At 38.7% G+C, this 23,337-nt stretch overlaps 1 protein-coding gene across 4 annotated transcripts in view; it reads left to right on the top strand.

The window, feature by feature from the left end:
• The first annotated feature begins 9,932 nt into the window (after window positions 1-9,932).
• The window catches only part of LOC137251472 (poly(A) RNA polymerase gld-2 homolog B-like), a 240,543-nt gene continuing 227,138 nt past the window's right edge, over window positions 9,933-23,337 (top strand). For 3 of the 4 annotated variants that reach the window (XM_067786121.1, XM_067786119.1, XM_067786122.1), the window contains exons 1-5: window positions 9,933-10,346; window positions 15,267-16,553; window positions 16,637-19,248; window positions 19,307-19,760; window positions 21,287-21,458. In XM_067786121.1, the coding sequence (XP_067642222.1) occupies window positions 15,414-16,553; window positions 16,637-19,248; window positions 19,307-19,760; window positions 21,287-21,458 (4,378 nt within the window). In that variant the 5' untranslated portion in view covers window positions 9,933-10,346; window positions 15,267-15,413. Of the gene's footprint in view, window positions 10,347-15,252; window positions 16,554-16,636; window positions 19,249-19,306; window positions 19,761-21,286; window positions 21,459-23,337 lie in introns of all 4 variants that reach the window. The other variant, XM_067786120.1, reaches the window with a different exon arrangement.

Below are 23,337 nucleotides of genomic sequence, written 5' to 3'. Positions count from 1 at the left end.
GTTGCGACGCCCGGTGCTTAGCCCACCCTCAAAAACCATGGCCACCGACGCACCTAATTTTCGGTGGCCCCTTACCTGTATGCCCTAAGTGCCTTCTAAACAAATAAGGAAGTCAGCATTCCCATTTTAAATACAATTTATTTATAATTCATGGCAATTACTGCTTATTCCTTATGATTACGATTAAGTTTACATAAGTTTAAAGGTAGGTACGCTAAAAGTGAATGAAATGATGCCGTACAAAAAAAAAGAGATTCACCAGTAGTGATTAGTAAAATAAACACATATATTTATATTTCTTTCTGTTGGCGTAAAACTTGTTTTAAATCAAGGTAATATTTACTTGTGTACTAAATTCAAGAATGATTAGACCATCACAACTTAAAAGTGTGCATGTATATAAATGGAAGGTTCCTTATACTTGCTCACTTCGTTGTGGGCATATGCAGTATATCACTGTTTTTATTTTTAAATTCCCTCCTTAATAAAATTTCGTAATGGAGGCAGAAAAAAAACAGAACTAAACTAGTAAGGTCATTGTTAACTTTTGTTTCATTTAAGGATATGTGCAAGACTTATTATTAATACAAAATTAGATGTTAAAATTTACAGTGATGCTCACTAAACTAGCAACCTTGTTCTGTAAATTCAAATTTATAGTAGTGATCACCGAAGCTACACTTTTTTTTTCTCTTTACAACAGTCAAAACTTTGTATCCAACTGGTATATTACTTTAATATAATAATGCCGAGCTGATAGCCATAGCGGCTAGTGCTCTTTTTGCGTTATTCTTAAAATTTATTTTAGACCTAAATATATAGAGATAATAATCGTAAAATAGCTAATATAAAGTCCCAAATCTAGTTAACCGTATAAAGCTCGTAAACATACGTTGAAACCCATCTAATTTACGAGATTTCCAAGGTTAATGATTAACTATCATATATATAATTTCGTTCCATACAACAATGAGAATTTTGCTTTGAAAATGATAAAAATTGCGTATCATTTTTGCTGCAATTTTATTGCTCGCAGGTGTATGTACGACATCCTACATTCTACGAGCCTTTACATATTACAATCTAACCCACGGTTCAAAACAATTTATCTAACCTTTTAACTCGGTAAAATATGTCGAATACAAAATCAAAACATTTACAAGCGAATTATCTAAATGTTGTACGTAGTTTTGCTTGCTTTAGCTATATGGCCATTTCATATAGGGTGGTGTGTATGCTTTGGTTATTCCTCATCGATCTGGTGTCGGTGGCAAACCTTCTTGGTTTCGTAAAAAAACTTGTAGAGCTATTCATAAATTCACTCAAACATAGGCAAAATATAAAGGAACGGACACCGCTTTACCCGCTGATATTCACTGTCGCAGTTGGCCTGGCCGCAGGCCTAGGTTCGCTGCCCGGTGGTTGTCACGGTAGCTGATATATTGTAGCCCGTATGGTCGTAGCTGATAAAGATTCGGCTATATTGTTGTAGCCGTTACAGTCGTAGCTGATAGGATTGCGCTAGTATTATTATAGCCGATATGGACGTAGATGATGAAGGTGCGGCTAGTATTGCTGTCGGTGGTACCGCCTGTTGTAGGTGTTACATTAGTGGCCGCAGGCCTATGCTCGCGGCTCCGCTGTGTGCGTTGCAGCTGGCGGTGGCGGTACGTCTGGTGGTTGTGCGCTCGTGGTTGGCGCTAATGGATGGAATGGGGGAGATACTACTGATGATGACGCCCGTTATAATAGTAGGCGCCGTTGGTGGTGTCGAACGCTTTTCCGCAGGTGGTAGTGTTCTTAGTAAACGTAGAGGAAGAGGTTTATCTCGCTAAGTATGACTGCGAACGCCGACCTACTTCAACTGGACCTTGTGTCCACACAACATAACCTGTACAGCGTTTATTATCACCCAAAATAGCCGCGTAGAGCGAGATTTATCGCAAAGAACTGTTTCGGTGCTTTGCGCTATTGACTCTTTCCTCGTTCTTAGACAGTTCCTTGGGTAAGTGCACAGCCGGCGAGGATGTTTTTCGATTCTTAAAATTTTTACGTACTTCCACACACTTATCTTGCCGGAAACTCAATCCCATCTTTTTCGCTAGTGATGGCCGGTCTGTCTTTTCCTTGTTTTTTGATATTTTCTTATCGCAACTTTCGCCACATCGCTAGGTGTGTTCGCGTGAACACGCTCCCAAGTGGATCGTAGCCGTAGACCGTAGCAGCAGACCGTAACAGGCTAATTGCTTTGTATGTAGTCATGAGCGTTTCTTTATCTTTTCCCCAAGTACTGCCAGCGAGGGATTTGAGGATTTTGTTACGGCTCTGAATTCTCGGAACAATTGCGGCTGCGTGCTCACCAAAATGTAGATCCTGATCAAACGTCACACCCAAGATTTTGGGGTGTCGGACAGTCGGTAGCGTAGTGCCATCGACGTGGATGTTCAAAATGGTCGACATTTGGGGCGTCCATGTTGTAAATAAGGTCGCGGAAGATTTAGTCGGTGATAATGCCAGGTTTCGCGAGGCGAAAAAACTGGAGAGATCAGGGAGGTAGCCGTTTATTTTATTGCATAGCGCATAGATCTTTGGGCCTGGGCTTGTGGCCATTATTGTGCAGTCATCGGCGTAGGAAACGATTGTGACTCCTTCCGGTGGTGAAGGTAGCTTAGATATGTAGAAATTAAACAGAAGTGGGGATAGGACACCACCCTGTGGCACCCCCTGTTTAATTCTCCTTGGTTTTGATGTTTTGTTTCTAAATTGCACCGATGCCTGCCGACCACCCAGATAATTTGCGGTCCACCTTTTAAGACATGGGGGAAGGGTAGACCCTTCCAGGTCCTGCAGTAACGAGCCATGGTTGACCGTATCAAAAGCTTTTGATAGGTCTAGCGCTACGAGTACTGTTCTATGGTATTGATGGGGTATTGATTTAAACTGCAATTTATCTGGGTGCTAATGGCATTCAGCGCGGTGGTAGTGCTATGGAGTTTTCTGAAGCCATGCTGATGAGGGGCTAGCTGCAAATTTGCTTGGAAATAAGGGAGCAGAATGGCTTCAAGCGTCTTTGCCACTGGCGATAGGAGAGATATCGGACGATACGACTCACCTATGTTAGCTGGTTTCCCAGGCTTTAGTAGCGGGACCACCTTGGCCATTTTCCATTTCTCAGGTATGACAAAGGTGGAAAGAGACAGATTGAAGACATGTGCTAAATATTTGAACCCCTCTTTCCCTAGGTTTTTAAGCATCGGCATGGCTATGCCGTCAGGGCCCACTGCTTTGGATGGTTTAGCACGACCAATGGCGTCCTCAACCTCTTTAGCGGTGATGGTGATTGGTGACGCGCTGAATTTGTGTTTATGTGTGCGTCTATTGGCTCTCCGTCTATCTTTGTCGACCGTAGGATGCATTATATATTGTCGGCAGAAAGCGCTCGCGCATTTTTTCGCGTCCGACAGCACTTTGTCGCCAAAGGCGATGGAAATTTTGTCTTTGTGCTTAGTCGGATTCGATAGGGACTTTACGGTGGACCAAAGTTTACCCACACCGGTAGAGAGGTTACAACCTCTTAGGTGCTCCTCCCATTTCGCCCGCTTGTGTTCATCTACAAGCAATCTGATGCGTTGGTTTATATCCCTTATTTGGGGGTTGCCTGGGTCGAGCTGTCTTATAAGGTCACGTTCTCTCGCTAAGTTTGCGGCCTCCGCCGGGAAGTGGGGCCGGATTTCGGGAATTCTCCCGGCGGGAATGAAATGTGCCGAGGCGGATTTGATGACCTTACGGAAGGCACGCTCCCCTTGGCGGGCATCAGTCGGGATAGGGAGGGCAACTAGGCGGCTGTCTGTAAAGGATTTATATTCTTCCCACTTTCCTTTTTTGAAGTTTATGGAATTCACAATAGTGACTGAGCTGGAATTCGCGAATGCGCAATCTAGGTAGATGATTTGTGGGCACAAATAGCGCATCACCAGTGCCATCTGACATGAAGAAGTAATCAACTCCCAACTTTTGTAGCAAGCAAAACATAACAAAAGAGTTTGACATGTATTTTGGCTATGCGTGCTTTCAGACTTTGCTAGTGTAAAAGTTTACAAAAGCGGTAAAAGTTTCGAACAGCGGTCGACTGCGAATTGGCGTCCAAAAATATGGGGAGGGTGTCAAAAGACGCGTTTTGGGAAAAAAAAATTTTGCGTCGTTCAAAATATATTAACGAAAAACTGAAAAATGACCCCAGACCCCTCCGATACGGATAGGGACCCATATTATTTTTGAACAGAACATCTTCTTGCGTTGGCACCCTTCGGCCGCGCTTATAAAAATTTACCGTGAACAATAGTATAGTGGGAATGTGTATAACAAACTTTGAGATATTCGGCGAAATGATATATATTTGATACAAAATTTTGCGAAGCACTGCTAAAATTATGATTTTGTAAAGTAATGTTACTATTTTTAATATTTCTATTGACATTTAACTTCTCGCAAAAACACAAAACGTTATGAGATCCGCTTTATTTGAAATATTTTACCTTTATTTGAGCAAAAACTGATAGATTGTGTACGAATGGGTCGCAAAGGTGATACACTTAACAATAAATACTGTCAACACCGCGATCCATATTGATGGATTTCAAAATTTCTAGATATTTTGCGATCCGTACCACGACCACGATACTTCATGCTAAACATAAATAAATTTCGTTATAGGAATAACGTGATCCTGTTTTGACAGCATTGCCACATCGTGTGAAGGGGTGTTGACAATATTCAATTTTCTGTTTAATTTCAGTTGCACGACAAAACTTGATAGAAAAAAGTTTACTCACCACCCTTCAAAAAACGCTGACAGTTTTACTAATACACTCACGCTTGTAATTGACAATGCTGATCCTGCTATGACCATGATTCAATTACTAGAGGTTTGTTCTTCAATGACGGGAGAACTTTGACACTCCCAAATTGAAAAATCTGGACGGGTTGCTTTTACGAAGTAAGGAAAACGGGTAATAATTCAATCCCCTTTAGCGAAAATTGTAGTACAAAAGTACCTTTAGTAGTATATTAGTAGTGATAAAAAATTTGTAAATGGCAACAGGTTTTGGAGGAAATAATTAATTTTCTACTAAATATTTCATGAATTTATAAAGAGCTATGTTGGTTTAGAATTTTATTCAAAAATACACTATCACAATTTGTTTCAAAAACTCCCTATGTGAGCATAAGTTCAATGCATTTTAACATAAGGGGGAGTTAATGAAAATCATTCTAAGGCGTTCTTCAATCTAATTCTAAAATAGGGCGTTTTTGTGACAAATCATGAAATGGGAAGTTTTTAAAAATGTTTTGAGATAGGACTATATTTAAAAGGCAGCCGACATGGTCTGCCAAAAAAAATGTAAAAGAAAATGGCTTATTCTCTTAGAACTTTATATTCCGGTCTTGACTTTGACAGAAGAGTTCAGCTTTTATGCGGTCCTGCTGCACAGGGAGTATTCACCTTTTTACTCTGAAATTTCGGAAAGCTCCTTTACGTTGAGTATTCATGGAAGTCTTCCGTTATTTAGAATATTCGGAACACGTTCGTTTCATACTGCCTCACGAAGTCCGAATATATCAAATAAGTATATACTACATAATATTCCAAATATAAACCGATTCCCCAAATTCTTAAATGGTGACGAATTTTCCGAACGTACGGAATGAATAAGTTAACATGCTCAATGAGTACATTTCGTTATGGCATCTCCGATATTTACTAATTACATTTTTACGTAAAACGATTTACTAGTCGAGTTTTTGACGTTGAACGATGAATTTTGAAGTGGTTTAGGCTTCGTCTGTTCATAGGTTTACGAAAGTGCACGATTCCTTGATGTCCGTACTTTTCAAAAAATTACCTATGTTCAGCCACACTAATAGATCATGGCATAGTTAATAAATTCATCATAAAATTAAAATAAATGTTCTAAGGAATTATGCACTTCAGTACTTATCGGGGATTTGTAAACTGATTGCTTCCTATGTCTAATACTAATATTTTTCGAAAAATTGCAAAGAAACAACACTGTTAACGGATGTCAATTCGATTTGGGAGCAAAATGGCTGCAATTGTCAAAAAATTCGTCTGTCGAGCAAACCTCTTCTGATTGAATCATGTGCTATGACGTAAACATTGATACCATAGTACAGGTCTACAAGTAGGATATGTAGCAGCACGCACATACACAGCCACGCTCACCTGATAAAATGCTTGTTCTTGTTCGTTTTTTTTGTGGATGCTGTTTGGCACTGTTGTACTTCTTAGGACCAAAAAAAGTTTAGTAGCTGCTATCGAAAACTGCTTAAAATGTGTATTGTTATATTACAAATAAATATACTTATTTACTTTCAAACGAGCACTTAATTACATCTCTCTTTAATATCCATATATTTTGGACAATTTTAATTAACAAATTGTGATACTTTATTACCAGGGACGATTGCTAAAACACGACCAAAACCGTCGGGGAGGTATTAATAGACGGGTTTTTGCCTCGCTTCCAATAATTCGAATACTTTTTCTCTTTGGACTATTGATAACAGGACAAAACGCGTCTTTTCATTTCTCTTTCCACATTTTTGGACGGGTTATTGCAGTCGACCACGGTTTCAAACTGTTTTTCGCGGAGAATTTTTGAACGGGTAGAAAAACTTAGCACCCGTGTTTGTATTCCTAATGCTGGAATAACTACGAGTTCTCAGATACCCCAATTCAAGACTTTGTATAATTTTCTGTTGGACCCATATAGGTGCACTACATTTTCATACTAAATTGGTTCCAAAAAATTGACCATCACAGCAACCCATATCCGATATTCCGCTCCATTTTTTGTTTCCCTGTGTCGCTTTCCACGACAGCAACCCCGGTAATTTTGACACTTCGTTCAGTGTCAAACGCAAGTTCCACTGAGTTCCACAATAGTTTGACACTGACCGAAGTGTCAAACTGCAGTGTGTTAGAAAGAGAAAGGAATTGTTTCCTTCTCATACATATCATACTTGTAAACTTGTACTATGATTGATACTCAAATTTATGTATGTTACTTTGTTCGCTCACGCATGTCCGCATGTTCCCGACAACAGCCTATAATCATGAAAAAGGACTCAAACTGGGGAAGCTTCGGACACCTGGTACAGAACAAAAGAACATACAGCAGATACCATTATGCATGTGAGACAGATACATAATTCTCAACGGAATTTTATGTATGCGAGAACAGTTTATCCGATTTAATCATGTTGTCACTACTGACTGTCATATGACAATCAAATGATTATCACGGTTGTCATTTATGATAGTATAACAGTCAAACCTGATATCTACAGTAAACTATCATTTATGACACTTTTTGATAGTTAGAGTGTCAGCACTGATCCAGGAAAAGGAATGAGAGTGAGCAGTACGGCTATATACTTAATCAGTAGGCCATGTTGGTGTATAAGAAGGAGACAAAAACTCACACGTACACAGTTGTTTACATCACATTTGCGCAAGTCCCCTTAAGTTTGTGATAGAAAGTTTGTATGAGGCGCTGATCGTTAGGTTGACATTTCTGATAATCAGATGATAGTCATATGATACTCAGTATTCTTGTAGGGCAGTTTACACTGGTCGAGTTTGTTGAAAGGTTTTTGAATAAATGAAATCACGGCAAGGAGGATAGATATAAAAAGAGCCGTCACTCGTTATTTTTTAGCCATTTACTCGATGGAAACTGTGAGGTAGTCGCTACTTTTTTTTTGGGCGAGATATTAATAAATGTCTTCTATACATTTTCACGGGGTATTTGTGTTTATTTTTCCGACTGTATTTAATTAATTATTTAATTCTCTTTCCAAAAAACACGTTTGCATAAAATGACAACACCGCATGGATAAATGGAAGGCAATTCAAAAATGTCCCTCATAAAACAAAAGTAGCGACTACCTCACAGTTTACATCGAGTAAATGCCTAAAAAATAACGAGTGACGGCTCTTATAATATTTATCCTCTTTGATCACGGTTGGATCATAAAAGCTTACCCATGTATCACTATGCCGCCCTGTACTTTTTACCATGCATACTCTAAAGTCGCTCCAAAAAATTAAGTGTTACCAAAGAGGATAAATACAATATTGATTAATTAATTAATTCTCTTTCCAAAAATAACATTTGCATAAGGTGCCTACACGGCATGGATAAATGCGAGTCAATTAAAAATGTCCCTCACAGAAAACATTAGACATCAATTTTTATGATTTCCAGCGAGTTACTCGCCACTCGTAGCAGACTGGTGGCTCTTATTTATTTAAGCGGGAGTCATTGGTGCCGTATGTTGTATCGCTGTAGTCGTATCCCTAACGTAATCAGCTGTTTATCGTTGCGTCGGTAAACCAAAAACCAATTGGTTGGCTACGATACGGTCAAAGAGGATAAATAAATAAGAGCCACCAGTCTGCTACGAGTGGCGAGTAACTCGCCGGAAATCATAAAAATTGATGTCTAATGGTTTCTGTGAGTGACATTTTTAATTGACTCGCATTTATTCATGCCGTGTAGGCACCTTATGCAAATGTTATTTTTGGAAAGGAAATTAATTAATTAATTCAAGAAAAATAAACACAAATACCCCACGAAATGTATAGAAGACATTTATGCACATCTCGCCCAAAAAAAAACCTGGGAGTACCCTAACGAATAACATTGCACAAAGTAACGAGTGACGTCTCTTATTGTATTTATCCTCGTTGATACGGTTACGACCTTAGCGGCACCAATAATCGATTGCATTGATTCCCATAAGATTGGTCGAATCAGCTGTTATAAGGTTACCGATAAAGCACCAATGTCTACAACTTTATCCTCTTTGCAACCAATTTCATTAAAAACAAACGAGCCAGTTTGTATTTCGATAGGGTCTTTTGACATTCGGCCGTTATTTCCTTATTTTTTCTGACAAATGAAAATTTTGTTTTTAGTTTCAAAATTTTGTGCATAAAAACAAAAAAAAAAATCAATTTTCTTGTGCAAAAAGGGAACCAACCTGGACCGAAATAATTTTCCCGTGTTATTTGCATAGTTTTTATTGTTAAAAATAAAATTTAAATCATAAACAAAAACATGTCAAACTCACTAATTTTGGGGGGAATAGTTGTCTCGTTTTCTCATGGTAGGAATTAGCTGTGTTTTTTTTTCACGTTTATATACGTTTACGCTTAAACTGTTTATGGACTGCTAAGCGACAAACTTTAAATATACCTCTGAAATTGCTACGCATAAAATTAGTACTACTAAATTTCAATACGCATTGTACTCAGATGTTACTGAAACATGTGTCCATGTTTCACCCTCTGCACTAATTCTATGTATTCTATGAGCGTCCACTATCTATCACAACTGATTCAGCTATATGTTATACACAGAAATATCATAGAGCGTTGTGTCTCCACTTTTCGGTACACCCTGTAGCTGTAGCTAGTTGTTTAACCACTACCGCTAGATGGGTATCCTAAGCATTATCTAAGCGAGCATAGGCTTTTTTTTTCACGCGCAGCCACGATTATACTCCACTTAGCCCATACAATCTGGTTTCACAATCAATTTGTGTAACAAAATGTCAAAATGAAATGCAAACAAATGGCATCTCAAAATGTAAACGTCACTTAGAACTTACATAGAAAATGAAAATTCAACAGACTTCTAAGTCAAGTTAAGTTTTGCAAAATTTTTAGGAATCAGTAATATGCAATGTGACTGACAGTTTTCAAGTCAAGTGAAGTATATGCTAAGTATGAGTAATGCGCCCTTAAATTCGCTCGCTGGTCTTGTATCAAATGCCAAGAAAATCGCATAACCAATGACACCACCTTGTACTGAATTCGCTTGGATCTGATGATATGGGCCAAAACCCTGCTCTGACAACAACACCAACCAGAAAAGTCACACGCGGAAAGATTCATCTATGGAAAGAAGGAAAACTTAGAGGAACATCATCACAATTCCACCATCTCCCAAAAGTATTAGTCTTTAAAAATTAAATTCAAAAGGAAAATTTTTTAATTTGCCGACTGTCATCGAAACCCTCTCCTTTTGCCGATGAGGTTAAACCGGCATCCGCAGTACTTGAATGTGAACATACAACGTAACACAATGTTTTGTGGTTAAAGGAATTGTAGTTCGGTGGTTAAATCGTATTTGTGTGGAATGAATCCAGTGTTTAAAATTAAAGATTGAACATTTTCACTGCGCTAAAGAAGCAATAAAGTGTATCAAAGAAACCGGCGAGAAGAGAAAAAAAGCGGGACTTCAGTTGATAACCAGGTGAGTTGCACTTTTTTAAAACCGTTACTTGTGCGATTGAAGTTCTGTTATGTTTTGGCGCATACAAAGGTTTGCTTTAAAACGGAGCGTGGCATTTGATATCTTGCTTATGAGGGTAACATTTTACAAGATAGTGTACTACCTCATTTGTTACAAAAATTGTCTAGAGGGTTTCAAAAGACGGGGTTTGATCTCCTTTGTAAAAATGTGAAGGCAAAAGTTAAATCTGATACTCTGTCAAAAGATATCAGTGCAAATCTTTTTGCTTTTTGCATGATTTTCATATGCAAAAAGCATTTATGCCACCATAATTGCATACATGTATGTAAAATAATGCGCTATTTCCTCTGGGTGAAAAATGTTTGTCAAAAGGAAAAATACAGTTAAAGCATATTGCGAGCACAAGCAATTTGGTGCCCGTCAACTTTCTTCGTGACCCTCTTCTCAAAGTAATGAGCTCCAGCAGAAAGGCTGGATAAGTGTAAAAACAGCCTGGGATTTCTTACTTTTAAAATCTCGCATGGAGATGTTTTTCCAAACCTGAGAGGGGCCGTTCACATACCCCTGACTATCTCATAGTCATGAACATACATTCATTCAGCAAATCAAAACTAATTTTGACTTATATACGAGAACGATCGGACAAGCACTGTTAACACAACAACAAGCGCGCCTTAAGTATGGTAAGATACACATTTGAAACTATCAGCTTTGACCATATAACTTACGGGATTCAAGGGGTTGTGTAGCGCAACCTATAGCTTCTCCAACCCAATTGTCAACCTCACCTTCGAGCGGCGTATCCCGTTTCACTAACAGACGAGGCTCTGGCGACCCAAGCTCCTCATGGAACTTGGGGATGGGGAGGGAGGGATGTCCTGAAGGTTCAATGTGGCCATATAAATCGTTCCCGAGATGGTCGGGCCAGCACCTTAATGGTGCTGTGTACCGGAGCGTATCGGATCTGTATCCGACAAAGGACCATCACATCGATAACACTCCCCAAAGCCTTCGGGGAGTAACCTAATCGCTACAACAACAACAACAACCATATAACTTACCCCAGCAGGTTAGGGAGCTTAGAATATACTCGCGGCAGTCGTAAGAGGCGACTAAAATACCAAATTGATACAAGGGGTTGTGTAGCGCAACCCTCGAGGGGTTTTCAGCGCAATATATAGATTCTGTTGTTGTTGTTGTTATAGCAGTGTTTTGTCCCATCGAACAGGTGCGATAAATTACAAAGTGTCATTAATGTCCTCTAACGGACGTCCAAAGAAACTTGCTGTATCAACAGGGGTGGACCACAATCAGAGGGGTGTTAGGGGCGTTGGTTCCACATTACAATTGAAGAGATGGTTGGTGTCATGTGGGGACACATTGCAAGCAGAACATACATTTTGTATGTCGGGGTTGATTCTGGATAGGTAAGAGTTTAACCTGTTACAGTATCCAGATCGAAGTTGAGCCAGAGTGACGCGCGTTTCCTTAGGGAGAGTGCGTTTCTCCTGTTGTTGTTGTTGGTGTTGGTGTTGTTGTTGTTGTTGTTGGTGATGTTGTTGTTGGTGATGTCGTTGTATTAACAGTTGTCGTTTCTCCTCTGCTTGTTTTGGGTATTGTTCTTTAAGTACTTGATTCACCGGGCAATTCCTGGCATAGAGGTCCGACTCTTTGTGGATTTCACTGAGGACCTGCTTGTGCTTTTAAGCTTTATATGGCTGTGTCCTCATAATGCTTACGGAGATCACTCTTAATCCCTGGACCGTGTAGCCTCATCAATCAGATGCCTGTTGGGATGCCCAGGTCTCTGGGTATTCAACAGAAACTGTTTCGTTATCATATAATTTCTCTCTAATGGGGAGTATTCTCGCCTTATTATGTAGATGGTGTTCTGGGGACGTAAGAAGACAGCTCGTAGCGGGTCTGAGAGCGGTATTTTGGCAGGCCTGTAAATTCTTCCAGTGAGTAGCCTTTAGACTTGGCCACCATATCGGGGACGCGTAGCATGCAATCGGCCGGTCAATTGCTTTGTAAGTGGTAATTGGCGTTTCTTTATCCCAAGTGCTGCCGGCAAGAGATTTGAGGATTTTATTGCGGCTCTGGATTTTCGGTACAATTGCGGTTGCATGCTGTCCAAGTTAAACAAAATAGGGGATAGGACACTACCCTGTGCCACCCCTTGTTTAATTCTCCTTGGTTTGGATGTTACATTCCTGAATTGCACCGATGCTAGCGGATTAGATAGATAATTTGCGGTCCACCTTTTAAGACTTGGGGGGAAGGGGAGACCCTTCCAGGTCTTGCAGTAACGTGCCATGGTGGACCGTATCAAAAGCTTTTGACATGTCTAACGCAACGAGTACTGTCCGATGAGGGGAGTTTTGATTTAATCCGCAATTTATCTAAGTACAATGGCATTTAGCGCGGTGGATGTGCTGTGTAATTTTCTGACTCCTTGCTGATCCTTGGCTAGTTGCAAATTTGCATTAAAGTAGGTAAGTAGAATGGCTGAGCAGAGCTCACAGAGTATATTAATTTTGTTCGCATAATGGTACCCCGTAACGGCATAAACTAATCGAGGTAGATATAGACTTCTATATATCAAAATGATCTGGGCGAAAAAAGAAATTCATTTAGCCATGTCCGTCCGTCCGTCTGTCCGTAAACACGACTTGAGTAAATTTTGAGGCATCTTAATGAAATTTGGTATGCAGGTTCCTGGGCACTCATCCCAGATCACTATTTAAAATCAACGAAATCGAATTATAACCACACCCACTTTTTCGATAACGAAAATTTCGAAAAACCGAAAAAAGCAATAATTCATAACAAAGACGGATAAAGCGATGAAACTTGGTAGGTGGGTTGTCCTTATGACGCAGAATAGAAAATTAATAAAATTTTGAAAAATATTTTATTTATTTTAAATTATAATAAAATTTTGGACAATGGGCGTGGTACCGCCCAATTTTAAAAGAAGGTAATTTAAAAGTCTTGCAAGCTGTAATTTGGCAGTCGTTGAAGATATCATGATCAAATTTAGCAGGAACGTTACTCCTATTACTATATGTATGCTTAATAAAATTTAGCAATATCGGAGAACGACCACGCCCACTTTACAGTATATAAGTAAATTATGTCAACATTCGACTCTAGTAACGATATGGTGCAACAAAATACAAAGATAAAAGAAAATTTCAAAATAGGCGTAACTCCGCCCTTTTTCATTTAATTGTTCTAGAATACTTTAGATGCCATAAGTCGAACAAAAGTTTACCAATCCTTGTGAAATTTGCTAGGGGCTTAGATTCTAGGACGATAACTGTTTTCTGTGAAAAAGGGCGGAATCGGTTGAGACCACGCCCAGTTTTTATACTCAGTCGACCGTCTCTTTCCGCTCGGCCGTTAACACGATAACTTGAGTAAAAATCGATATATCTTTAGTAAACTTAGTTCACGTACTTATCTGAACTCACTTTATCTTGGTATTAAAAATGGGCGATTTCCGACTATGACCACGCCAACTTTTTAGATATCGAAAAATGAAAAAATGCCATAATTCTATACCAAATACGAAAAAGGGATGAAACATGGTGATTGGATTGGTTTTTTTACGCAAAATATAACTTTAGAAAAAACTTTGTAAAATGGGTGTGACACCTACCATATTAAGAAGAAGAAAATGAAAAGGTTCTGCTGGGCGAAATCAAAAGCCCTTGGAATCATGGCAGGAATACTGTTCGTGATATTGCATATATAAATAAATTAGCGGTACCCGACAGACGATGTTCGGGGTCACCCTGGTTCACATTTTGGTCTATATCTCGAAAACGCCTTCACATATACAACTAAGGACCACTCCGTTTTAAAACCCTCATTAATACCTTTAATTTGATACCAATATCGTACAAACACTTTCTAGAGTCCACATTTATGGTGATATCTCGAAAAGGCGTCCACCTATAGAACTAAGGTCCACTCCCTTTTAAAATACTATTTAATACCTTTCATTTGATACCCATGTCATACAAACACATTTCAGGGTTACCCTTGGTTCATTTTCCTACATGGTGATTTTCCCTTATTTGATATTTTGAATGAAAATCGTTCAAAAAAAGGTCACCCTGGGTCTACAATTTGGTCGATAAAAACCACTTAAAAACGAAACTAACGCAGCTATAATTATACTCAGATGAGCAGAGCTCACAGAGTATATTAATTTTGTTCGCATAACGGTATTCTGTACCGGTAAAAACTAATCGAGATAAATTTCGACTTCCATATATCAAAATTAAAAATACATTCTTGGCATACGGCCCATAATTTCCGCCTTATAGGAGTCATATATAAGTCTTTTATGATTATAGGTTTAGATTTTCTCGAGGCACATATTTCTCACATATTTTGGACTCATAATTAAGAGCGTTTCGAAAATATTTCAGGGGTGATTAAAAAAAACGATAAAGAAATGCGTTCAAATTTAACCACATTTTCATATTTAAAAAAATATTCAAATAAAACAAATTGATAGCTGAAGAAAGATAGGAAAGGCAAGTTGCTCCACTTTTTAGTATTACCATTTGTATGTGTCCGTGAAAAAGACAAATTTGTCTCCAAAGCTCTCAGCTGAGTATGTAATGTTCGGTTACACCCGAACTTAGACTTCCTTACTTGTTAGCTAAAAGGATTTTCAGAAAAAGTTGGAAATGATATAATTTGCAGCTCTCAAAATTAAACAATGATCGTTAACTATTCATCAACAAATTGGTCAAACTTAGATATACAATACTAAAACAAGACACTGAACTCAAGCGCTAAAATGCAAAAAAAAGAAATACATAAAGAACCCAAAAATATATTTCATACATATTACACATAAGTATTATGATGTTATTTGAATATTTAGTTACGTCTTTACAGTGCTGACTTATGATATCACTTATGTTTACGCTTATTCGCACTTTCATTTCTGTACTGAGAGCAAAGAGGAGAGCGGGAAATTTTTAAATTAATTGCAATTATATAAAATTGATTTTGTATTGAATACGTAAAACGGTCTTTGGCAACATGAAAGTCTTGGCACAAATAACAAATGGTAAAAGTCAACAACACAGCAACAATATTGATGTTGTAAAAGATAGTAGCCTATCAAATACAATAACAAAGACTCAAACTGGTCAGCATGAAGTTGTTAATAAAGCCAAAGAGCGGCCGGAAACAAAGTATTTACAAGAAAATAGATGTAAAAACAACGACAAATACAACATGAAATCACAAGAAACACCAAAACAATACAACTTAAATAATAATAAGAATGGCAAAAAACCAAATTCACACAAATACTGCAACATTCCAACTACAACAAACGTATCAAACCGTAACAAATATTATCAACAACAGCATCATCGCTATAATCAACAACAGCACAACTTTTTAAATGATAGTCAGGATAATAAATATAAATATATTATAACACAAAATAATTGTAAATCAGTAAAATCAGATGTAGCGAGTCCAAATGATATACGCATTACAAGTAAACTAAACCAAAAGTTATCTAACACTAGTTTAATTAATGTCGATGATTTCGTAAATAATAATATAATACCATTGGACATAAATAACATTTCTAAAGATGATTCCAACAGTCTAGATCACATCATTGACAAAAACATTGTTCCTATTTCTTCGCACAGCGTGAAATCTGAATTCGAAAAATACCTTCCTCCACCATTATCGCTCAAGAATACGGGAGAGTCATTAGTAATAACTTCGGATACTTTACCACAACACAATTGCGTAGGTGAAAATTCAACTATAAATTTAGATTGTCATAGCTGTTGGGTCAATTTAGTTACTCCACAATCAATTAACCAACTTCAAGCAGCTTGGTCTTCGACGAGATATAAGAGGTCTTCAGTTAGCTCAACATCATCTACGCAGTCTTCGACAGAGTCAACATCAATATTGCCTTTAGCGGAAAGTAATTCGGAAGTATTGAATAATACAAGCGTTAACGAACGCGAAAGTAACGTTAGTCAAAATAATTCGATAAAGAAAAAGTTATTTCGAAAAGGCAATATAGACTGTAATCGAAGATCTACCACAGAACAACAAAATGGTTGTTCATCTTCACGGGTAAAAGAGCATCTGCAAGGAACGCCCAATAAAAAATCGCCAACGCCAGATGGTATACAAAATATTAAGGTGAATACTAAGCAAATTATATATTGTCTTAATTAGTAACCGTAAATACTAAACTTTGTTTAATTTTTGTTTCTCGTATTAAGCATTCGTCTCAAGATTCCGCATGTAGAGCTTCTACAATTACTGAAAATCAAGGTAAAGATAAGAAGACAACGATGACCACTGCCTTGAAGAGAACAGTATTGTCCACAGCAGCAACAACTTCTACTATTGATTCTACAGCAACAAAAACAACGATTGTCGCAGAGAACGTAAATACTTTATCAGAAGGACCTTCAAGTAACACAGCAGCTTCATTGTCCTCTCAAACATTGCCAAATGAAATAGTTTTAAAAGAAGAATTTTCTACATTGCTGTTAACGTCAAGAGATAAATCCGCATCTCCAAACAATCCGAAAACAACAAGTGCTAGTTTGTCTTCCACATTTTTGGCATCAGCATCTGCATCAACGACCCCATCTACCTCGGTATCCCCGAATTCCTATTCATTAGATTTTCTTCATTCCGTGGGCGAGCAAATGAATTGTGGCGCAAATTTATCAGCTTTTCCAAAAAGTAGTATACCATCAATGCGTACAACAACACTAAGTCATGAAAATACTAGCACAGGGTCTCCTTCTCGTAATTCGTATCAAAATGTTGGGCCGAATAGGCAACTTTCATTGTCCAACCGCTATATGCCAAACGTTGGAGGAGTTGGGATGGTTAATAATAACAATAGCATTCATTCAAGAGAGCAGCGTAGTCATCGTTTTCAACAATATCACCACCAGCCACATCCGTTGACACTAGGAGCATTCATGCAAAAGGAACTTATACATGGTAATTTTATTAGTGCTGGTAGCAGCGGTGGTGGCGGTAACAATAGAGGGAGCAATAATGCACACAATAATATTAATGGTAGTGACGACAGTGGCATTCCTGACATTAATAACAATAATGCCGATTATACAAATCAACAATCCTATCGTAACCATCAGCGTTATCATAACTATTATCAGTCGCACTATCAATCGCACCAACGCCTGCCCCCTATTCAACGTGCATATACAAATACGCAAGCTTCTTATCCCATTAATGGAAGTAGTAGTAATATTACACATTACTGTAAGTATCACAACACGTATCAGAGTCAACAAAATAATGGAGATCCGACTTCAAATAATTTGTATCATTCAAACCATAATAGTCTTCTACAAGAAGATGACAACAGTGGTTTCGGAAACGAAGATGGCGCAAATGGAACTTTAAGCGGTGCTAATACAAATAGTAATGCTACAAATATCAATTTTCGATCTTCGAAACAACCACAACAGAAATTGTCAAATACAAAAAAATCAAATTACGTATCTAGCTCAATGTTGTCATGTTCATCGTCTTCGACATCTTCGGCATCGTCTAACTGTTCACAAGCATCAACTACATCATACCGCCAACAGAAAATGAAATCTTCAAGTCAAATGAATTTGACAATCGAAACATTGCCTAGAAAAACCAACTCCTCGTCAACGCATCGTAATCATAGACTACAGCAATGTAATTACCAAAATCCGCATCACACCCTACTCCAGTTCTCAACGGGAACATGTGCACCACACTCCTCAACCGCTCAGCAGTTACATCAAAATATTCACAATCTTAAATACGTCAATACCGAAACACTTACAAATGGTGGCATGAGTGGAACTTCCCAATCGCGTAATTGTAGTCCTACATTGCCAATGTCTTGTACATCTGGTCCGCATGATGAAATTTCAACGTCAATGATACAAGCCTACACACCGAATAATTTTCATTCTCGTCCACATCAGTATCAACAAAATTATATACATGGCAAGCGCTCAGCAGCACCGTTTCCATCAAATGTATGCTCCACGCATGCGACTGCATCGCTTTCCACATCTCCAATTCCTGCAGGGAATATTATTTGTTATACACCACAGTTAAATGATTCTGCAGCATCATGCGATTCTAGTCAATCAACAAATATCGCTCACGGTACAGTAAGTCCAGATTATGATGATTCGGATTCCTCATCGACTAACTCTGTGCGCTTTTCACAACAGAGTAGAAGTATGCAACAATCGAACTCAGTGTCGCTTTCATCGTCATCTTCAACTTCCTCGATACCTTCATCAACAGCGATACTTAATTATAATGTATCACACCAACAAGGGATGAGCATGGTTGCATTGCCACATATGAAAAGTCCTGATCATACAGGATTCACATATAATACAGCTTTTGGTTCAACATCTCAGCACTTTACACCACAAACACAACCATTAGCATCTCCACAACAACAACCGACACAATTTCGTAATAACGGAATTATATCAATGTTTAATGTATCGTTAAGTAAGAATTGTATAGACGATGAGTTGAATTCTTTGAAGCAATCATCTACAAAGCAAGGTATACGTCACCAGCAGCGCCATTTTTATGTTACATCCGGTGAACATTTAAATGCCAACAGCGGATATTGGAGTCCTTTACAACACACTAACTTCTTGTACCCACAATCTGCTAATATAATGCCAGCTGCCCCGTGCTCAACTCCGAAAGCAACGCTCCCGCCATGTTTAAGTGATCACGATGATCATCATCATTTACATCCACATCTTAATCAACAACAGCTTAATATCATGAATAATCAGTCAGAGACCATATCATTAGTGAGCCATGCGAAACGCAGGTTTGTATATTAAATTGTATATTTGTATATGTGTATAAAGTAATGATATCTTGATCAGTTCAACACCACAAATTGGTAGTGCTACAATGTCCCAACAACTACAACATCATGGTCTTGCACAGTCCACTGTGACAACTGCTCCTGCCGCTGTAGTTTCATTTCGTCAACGCAATTGCGGTCGTACTCAACAATCGCAAATGGCTGTTCCACCTCCACCAACTTCTATTTCACATGTCTATACGCAACATAATCTACTGTTCGGTGGACCGCAAACGCATATTCGCTCATCAGTAAATGCGTCACACGAGTTCTTTACTCATACGCCACCTGACCGATTTTTAGCTAGAGCACATCTTATTGAAGCCAAAGAAACACCAAACACATTATTAAATAAATCTAAATGGGATAATCTATCACTGAGCATATGGAATAAGTTTATCAACTCACAACAAACCGAAGAGACATTTAAACAGAAAATGCGTTTATGGCGGTATCTTTACATAATCATCAAGGTAATTAAATATTGCCTTGTCACAAATTGCATTGTCTTATGCCCGATTTTTCAGTATTTGGTTAAGTTAAGCTTAAATTAAGTTTAGTCAAATTTAAACTCCAGTTAAACTACAGAGTAGTTGGTTGTTGTACCGCCCGGATATCCAAGATCCGAGCCAAAGTAACGCACGGGGCGCCATTCCGATGCACATTTCTTCTGGAACCAGTGGCTGCTGATATCGTATGGCTAGCCGGTACTCCGAACCATTTGGTCATACCAAATCATTCCCGAGATGGTCGGGCTAATACCTTAATGATGCTTGTTATTGAAACGTACCGGATCTTCATCCGGCAAAGGACGATCAACATCGATAACACTCCCCAAGGTATTCGGGGAGTGTCCTTATCGCTACAAAAACAACAACCATTTGGAGCGGACAATGAATCTGCAGATATCTTTGACAGAGCATTTAACTATTTCTGGCAGTATTTGCATTTGCACATAGATGAGTTTTCCTGGGGAACCTTTTCATGGAAGAAATGCACTCAGAGTGTTTGCCAAACCGCTGCAGAGGAGTGACCCTGGTCGGAAAATTTTTTTTTTCTAATTGCTTTTACTTGTTCCCAGGACCTACGGTGTGGTAGGCTAGCACGCTACCATCACACTGCGGCGGTGGCCAATGAATAAAAACTGCATGCAATTTATGGCCATTTTGGCATGTGTTAAAATTTTTGCTGTAGCAATAAATGAATTTGCTAGGGACAACAAAATGGCCGCCTGCGCCCATTTTAAAAGTTTTTAAAATTTCCGCATTTAAATCTGCCTTATAAATACTGAGGTAGATAAAAAAAAATTTTATAAAATTTTTTTATGTTAAACAGTTTTATTGAAAACAATACTTACATGAAACAATAATAATACTAAAAGCTAGAAAATAGGTAGGTAGGTCCTAGGTACTAGTCATCGCACTCCTCATCAATCTGTTGCGTTTGTCAGACAATTAAATAAAAGCGTTGGGCGCGTGAAAATTCTAAAAATGTGACGCGTAACATAACCTTATTAAGGTTCAGTTGGTCTTATATATGACCTGTTCAAATCGTTTAACTACATTTTTTTTAAATTATAATTTTTTTTTCAAAGTTTTAGTCTTTATTTAATTGCCGATTATTTCTCATTCTATTTAGTTCACTTAGTGATTCATTATTACAAGGACTCTTTCCTGACAATTTGCTACAATCTAAGCCCTCAATACGTAATCCTTCTAAAGACTTTACTCGACTCTGCGCTACGTATGCTTGTCCCTCCTCGTTCTTTAGAGGATTAAATTTGTTGAGAAAACGCAAAGTTGATTTTTTCATACAGCTTCATTCCACAAATAAATTTCAAAGACCACAGGGCCACCGGCCATTCCCGTAGGATTTTTCTATAGACATATGTGAACAAAAAAACCATCATTAGATCTACATATGTAAATGTAGAATACGAATTTTAAAAGAAAATTATTCATGTTTTTATTGTTTATTTTTCTCATATCAACATTGTTAGAATACGTACCCACGTTTCGGTCTTTATTTGGTTGGATCAACTATTTCCGGATTTGGTGCAGACACTTCAGATGTTGATATGTGTTTGGTATCACGGAGTGCGTCCACAGTGGAACCCCGAATGGAGGCATTAATCAACCTTACAGTGCTACGTGACTATTTGTGCAAATCTGGTAAGTTAGAAATGTTCGATCAACCATTTATAATATTTCAAAATGATAGGCATCCGCGTATATCATTAGGTTTCAAAAGCCGTTTTTAGTGGCAGTTTAGGTCCTGTTGTTGTGTTAACAGTGCTTCGCCCCAATCAATAGGTGCGACCACTGAAAAATTGTCATTTAAGTCCTCTAGCGGGGCTCCAAGGAAACTCACAGTTTTAACAGGGGAAGTTTGTGTTAGAGTCGTAGGTTCCACATTAAAATTAAAAAGATGGTTGCTGTCATGTGGGGACACGTCGCACGCAGGACTTACATTACGTATGGCTGGGTTGATTCTGGACAAGTAAGAGTTTATCTTGTTATAGTGTCCAGAACGAAGTTGGGCCACTTGACTTGTATCTCCCTTGTTAGTATGCTTTCTTCTTATGCAAGGATAGGATAGTGTAAATTGATAACGGGGTTCACCGGGCACGACCTAGCAAACTTTCCCGATCTTAGAGGTGCTCATCTTCGCAAAGCTCATCAAAATGGGGTTTTACCATCCTCTGGCGAGTTTTAGAAAATTCAGTGGTGATGGACCATTTTTCTACTACACTATTCGCATCCATTTTTAAATTTCCAAATTCATGTCGATACTTTTCCAAATCTTCTAGACAAACTTTCAACCGTTTTTAGGCATTTGAAAGATCGGTGCTTTAGACTGAAGTGCTTTAGAGGCTGCCTCGATAGTAAGTAGGATCTTGCAATGGAAAACAAATAACAACAAGTAAGGAAGGCTAAGTTCGGGTGTAACCGAACATTACATACTCAGTTGAGAGCTGTGGAGACAAAGTAAGGGAAAATCACCATGTTGTAAAAAGAACCTAGGGTAACCCTGGAATGTGTTTGTATGACATGTGTATCAAATGGAAGGTATTAAAGAGTATTTTAAGAGGAAGTGGGCCATAGTTCTATAGATGGACGCCATTTAGGGATATCGCCATAAAGGTGGACCAGGCCTGACTCTAGAATTTGTTTGTACGATATGGGTATCAAATGAAATGTGTTAATGATAATTTTAAAAGGGAGCGGGCCTAAGTTCTATAGGTGGACGCCTTTTCGAGATATCGCCATAAAGGTGGACCAAGGGTGACTCTAGAATTTATTTTGTACGATATGGGTATCAAATGAAAGGTGGTAATGACTATTTTAAAAGGGAATGGGCCTTAGTTCTATAGATGGACGCCGTTTCGAGATATCGCCATAAAGATGGACTAGGGGTGACTCTAGAATTTGTTTGAACGATATGGGTATCAAACGAAAGGTGTTAATAAGTGTTTTAAAAGGGAGTGGGCCTTAGTTCTATAGGTGGACGCCTTTTCGGAATATCGTTATAAAAGTGGACCAGGGGTGACTCTGTTGTTGTTGTTGTTGTTGTAGCGATAAGGTTGCTCCCCGAAGGCTTTGGGGAGTGTTATCGATGTGATGGTCCTTTGCCGGATACAGATCCGGTACGCTCCGGTACCACAGCACCATTAAGGTGCTGGCCCGACCATCTCGGGAACGATTTATGTGGCCACATTAAACCTTCAGGCCATCCCCTCCCTCCCCAACCCCAAGTTCCATAAGGAGCTTAGGGTCGCCAGAGCCTCGTCTGTTAGTGAAACAGGATTCGCCGCGGATAGGTGAGGTTGACAATTGGGTTTGGAGAAGCTATATGTTGCGCTGGCAACCTGCAGGGTTGCGCTACACAGCCCCTTGAATCTGATATTTTAGTCGCCTCTTACGACAGGCATACCTACCGCGGGTATATTCTGACCCCCCCTAACCCGCTGGGGGAACTCTAGAATGCGTTTCTACAATATGGGTATCAAGTGAAAGGTGTTAATGAGTATTTTAAAAGGGCGTGGGTCTT

This window comes from Eurosta solidaginis, chromosome 4, assembly GCF_040869045.1.
Source record: "Eurosta solidaginis isolate ZX-2024a chromosome 4, ASM4086904v1, whole genome shotgun sequence".
Taxonomy (NCBI): domain Eukaryota; kingdom Metazoa; phylum Arthropoda; class Insecta; order Diptera; family Tephritidae; genus Eurosta; species Eurosta solidaginis.
This window is presented reverse-complemented; position numbering and strand designations above follow the sequence as displayed.